Source organism: Quercus robur, chromosome 6, assembly GCF_932294415.1.
Source record: "Quercus robur chromosome 6, dhQueRobu3.1, whole genome shotgun sequence".
NCBI classification, from domain to species: domain Eukaryota; kingdom Viridiplantae; phylum Streptophyta; class Magnoliopsida; order Fagales; family Fagaceae; genus Quercus; species Quercus robur.
In genome coordinates, this window is record NC_065539.1 from 23,244,543 (window position 1) to 23,249,134 (window position 4,592).

Below are 4,592 nucleotides of genomic sequence, written 5' to 3' on the forward strand. Positions count from 1 at the left end.
TATCACATTACAAAATAATTATATATTTTCATGCATAATGTGAATCTGCGACTAATATGAATGAAAGTTTCACCGGAATTCTTAATAGCTATGCAGCATGTATGAGTTTGACATTTCAAATATGTAGGCAATTAATTGATATGATGTAATTAGTTAACTTGGATACCAAATCATAGTGCAGGGCTAGAAAACTTTAAAAATACAAACTAAGTAATTAGATGGATCTAAAAAGTAAAAAAGAGAAAACAAAATGTGTTGAGTAAAAGAAAGGAAATAACAGAAAGAAAACCGAAAATCCAAACTCCAATTAGTTGCTGATGTAGACAAAAAGCCTTGTCTTGTGCACTGTACAAAACAAAGAAAAGAAAAAATAACTTTGCACATTGTCTTGTCTTGTTCCTAGTTTTCACTGGATTTCTTTCTACATACAAGCCAGTGAATTGCACCACGCTAGTGACCAAGGCAATTAGCTAGTTAGTATCAGTAGTATATGGCCTAAATGCATTTTGTCCCCTTGGCGGCTCGGAAGGTCCCTCGCCATCAAGCGTGCTATGACGCATACTGCCAAGCTCAACCACAAGGTCATCCTCTTGTGGCTCCGTCCCAACAAACTGTTGCACCACCAAAACCGAAACAGTGGATGCAAAATCTGATGAAGCTAACAAATCACCTATAGCACCCAGCTCAGGGCACTCACTCCAATCAGTTAGTCCTGCTGTGAGTGGTGAAGTCATTCCTTGTCCTCTCCCAACAATAAACAGGTCATGACTGCTTTCTATTGACCTTATGGCCGCCACGGTATCCTCCCCGTTATTCACCACTTTCTCTATATACATGATTGATTCATTGTTGGAGGTATGTATTTGGAACTTCTTTAGAAGATCTTCGTCCAGCTTCTTCTCTCTTTCTTGGTTTGCTTTAATTGCTAACGTCTCGTAACGGTTCAGGTTAGTGCTCCTGCTAGCGTGCATTACTGCAGGTTCAGATGCTGCATCCCCACCATTAAAGAACCGCAATAATTTATAGCTTATTCCAATATGTTCGGACTTCCTAATCCTAGTTCCAGAGTTCAGTTCTGCAGGATCAATTGCATCCTCACCAATAATGAGCCTCAATACTGTAACTCTTACTCCAGGATGTTCGGACATCCTCCATGCATAGAATAATGCTTCTCTATCATCTGGTCCACCAAAGAATAGCACAGCTATGTGGTGAGATACTGATTTTGCAGCCAAGCGTGTGGACCCATTTAGGCCTCTGTCAATAAGAATTCCAACTGAGCAAGGTGCATTTGCAAGTACTTTCTTGTTCACCATTTGATAGGCCGGATTTTTAGCTTCCATGCCTCCATCAACGGTTTGTTGTTTGTGGAAAGGGATGATTATTAGGCCGACTCGTTTGTCTTCAGCTAAATTGCAGATGTCTTCATGCATGCTAGAGTAAGGGGAAATCGCAGTGAGGGGGTTGACAGACACACAACCAGAACGCTGCTCATAGTTCTCGAATGCATTGATGATATGGTCGGACTGAGCTTGAGTCCGGTTAAGGGCTTGTCGACCTGATTTCCGGGTATTATGGACTATAAGCATGGCAGATGCACGGCCCGTGAGTTCAACCAAGTGGAGCGCATAGATGCATATTGGAGATCTTTTGGTGGGGTGAGAGGCTTCAAGGAGGTTGATGATTGTTGGGACATTTCGAGGGTTGTGAATGCACACAAGTACTCGAAATTCTGCATCTGGTTTTGAACTTTGGATTGTTCGCCTTTTGTATGGGAAGAACCTCCTTGCCGGTGTGTAAATTGTTGTTACAACGGGCATGACTATTGCAGTCATGATTATAGCTGCAACTACCATGAGTGAAAATGATTGAACATCTAACACCTGCAAGTAATTTAATTTTGTTGTCATCAAATTTGTGCTTGAAATAGCTAGAGAGAAAAAAATTGAATAAAAATCTTCTATTCCCTCCTAGTATTCCACTTTGTACTTCACTAGCTGTAGTATATCATGTCATGTGTGGTTTTTTTCCATGCCTTTTTTTTTTTTTTTTTGGTTGGTGAAGTACAAAATGAAACACCAAGAATGAAATAAAAGAAAGTTATTCAAAAAGACTAGTACCAGTAGTGGTAACAAGCAATATATAGAGGAGGAGTACCTCTTGGTCCCTTCCAACATTCAGCACAATCAATTCAACAAGGCCCTTTGTGTTCATAAGGAAACCAAGAGTAACGCCTTCACGTACAGTCATCCGGTAAATGAGTGACATAAGGAGAGTTCCTATAACTTTGCCAGCACAAGCAAGAAAAATGACTAGGAATAGATATCCCCAGGTGCTGGGATGCCTGATAGTGCGTATATCAGTCTTCAGCCCGCTAATGGCAAAGAAGAGAGGGAGCAGAAGCCCCGAAACAAAGTCCTCAAGCTTTTCTATGAGAGTAACTCCAACTGGTCCATTTGGAATTACAAGACCAAACACAAAAGCTCCAAACACAGAATGTGTTCCAATGGCATCTGTAATAAAGCCCGAGATCATAACCCCAGTGAGAATGAGACATATATAGAACTCACTGATGGTCTCTCCGTCTGGGGTTCTCTGGATCATCCATGAGATTGCTGGACGGACAACAAAAATGCAAAAGACAACAAATAATATGCTAGACAGTATCACCCAGAGGGAAGCTAAAGAAGAACTATCATTCTCAGACAGGGCAATAGCAAAAGCTAATAGAATCCAAGCACACATGTCATTGACAAGAGCTGATGATAAAGCAATCTTGCCAATCTCCGAATTTACGAGTTTAAGCTCTGCAAGTATTCGAGCAAGCACTGGGAATGCAGTGACAGAGACGGCAAGACTGAAGAATAGGATGTAAGTCCCTAGTGTCATGCTACCCTGTGATTTGTAAAGAAAGAAGGCGAAGACGGAACCAACCACGAAGGGTAAGACCATTCCAGAAAGTGCAATAGCCAACGACTTTTTTCCAGTTCGCCTGATTGCTGTAATGTCCATCTCCACTCCAACCAGGAAGAGGAAGTAAAGGAGACCCATATTTGCCAATGTCTCAACCACCATCACACTTCTTAGAGGAAACATTGTTTGGGCAAAGGTTGCGCTCCTTCCAAGCACTGATGGACCCAATATCACTCCACCCTGTATATGTTGTTGTACACATCGAATCAATGTTACAAGAATAATACTACGAGCTTCAAAGAAATATCATCAAAAAATTACCATGTGATATATGTTGTACATATCCTTTGCCATAAGTCGTTGAACTAGAACTTGAAAATATACCATACACATGGGAGAACTCTTTAAGTCACGTTTTTAAGTCTGAAATCATGACTTCAATTATTTTGGACAACAATGTATGCAACAACAATGCCCTATTACACAATGACCAATATTATATACATATATATATATATATATACACACATATATAGCCATATTTTTATAAATAATAATAATAAACTAAGAAGAAACAAGAGAAAGCCTCGGCACATATCTAATTTAATAATTTTGGAGAAAGAACCCAACAAAGGAATAAAGGAGATAAAGATGGGTCATACCAATTACAAATGGCTGTCCAACGAGCTACATTGTGTCACAAAAAATTTACATTTCTAGTAATTAAAATGAAGTCCCAACAACAGAAGGAATGTAATGCCTCTTTGAAATCAGAGAAGAAAGGAGCTAGAAGCCAAGGCTAAAAAGTTGCTTGGAATGCCTCTTCACCGCCAACTTTTCAACAATTATGATCATGCAGATGAAATATTGTAACTATCTACTAGGATCGTGGACCAAGGTGCTAATCATTAAAGTGAAATTGTGCTTATTAAAAAATTCATACGTATGTTATTAAATGGTAAAAGAAAAATGGCAGGAAAATGTAAGAGGTATAAACTTTTTTAAAAACTGTTAATGTGATAAGTAATTATTGGTAAATAAAAATGATATTATTTGTAAACTCAGATAAGAACCAATAAGAAGTTGGCTACAACAATAATTTGTAAAAATGTTGTAACATATTTTGTGGCGGTAATATTACTCCCAACTGCATGCTGAAACTTGAAACTATATACATGACAATCAATGTAGGGAAATTGAGTAGGACGGTAATAATTAAGAGATAAACGTACCAAAACTTCAGAGATAACACGAGGTTGGCGGAAGGGTTTGAGGAGGAAAACCAGAACACGAGTAGTAACAACGACCATTGTCAATTGCAAAATGAAGAGAGGGAGAGAATAATCTAAAGGGTTATCGCCTTGCCATATACCATTTGTTGTTATCATGGTCGGCGCATAGCATACTATTGTGCTGTTTGTTTCGTTATATGGTCGCTGCATTTCTGCCATTTCTTTACACTGCTTTAGTCTCCAATGCCGCAGCCAAAGCCACCTCCTCTTATGACCAAGCCGCCTAAGAACACCTTTGGGGAAAAAGGAAAAAAAAAAAAAAAAAAAAGCGTGTTACTTCACAACTGTTGCTTCTACTTTTATCATCATGTATATCATTTTCACGTTGAAAAAAATAGGCTCTTGCTTTCTTAGGAGTCAAAAAAGAGATGGATAACAGTAGTATGT

General features: G+C 38.9%; 1 protein-coding gene across 1 annotated transcript; it reads right to left on the bottom strand.

The window, feature by feature from the left end:
* Positions 1–470: 470 nt before the first annotated feature.
* On the bottom strand, positions 471–4,364 carry LOC126690007 (cation/H(+) antiporter 15-like). Its single transcript, XM_050385154.1, has 4 exons — positions 4,146–4,364; positions 2,158–3,153; positions 975–1,883; positions 471–932 (listed from the first exon to the last, which is right to left on the bottom strand). The coding sequence occupies exons 1-4, from the start codon at positions 4,362–4,364 to the stop codon at positions 471–473; spliced, it is 2,586 nt and encodes an 861-aa protein (XP_050241111.1).
* Positions 4,365–4,592: the final 228 nt, after the last annotated feature.

What these genes read in the sequence shown, in the direction of transcription:
- LOC126690007 (XM_050385154.1), bottom strand. Translation starts at nt 4,364, where the DNA reads ATGGCAGAAATGCAGCGACCATATAACGAAACAAACAGCACAATAGTA. An exon ending in GTGTTATCTCTGAAGTTTTG is followed by an intron (nt 3,154 to 4,145) that starts GTACGTTTATCT and finishes CAACATATACAG; the next exon opens with GGTGGAGTGATATTGGGTCC. An exon ending in ATGTTGGAAGGGACCAAGAG is followed by an intron (nt 1,884 to 2,157) that starts GTACTCCTCCTC and finishes AATTACTTGCAG; the next exon opens with GTGTTAGATGTTCAATCATT.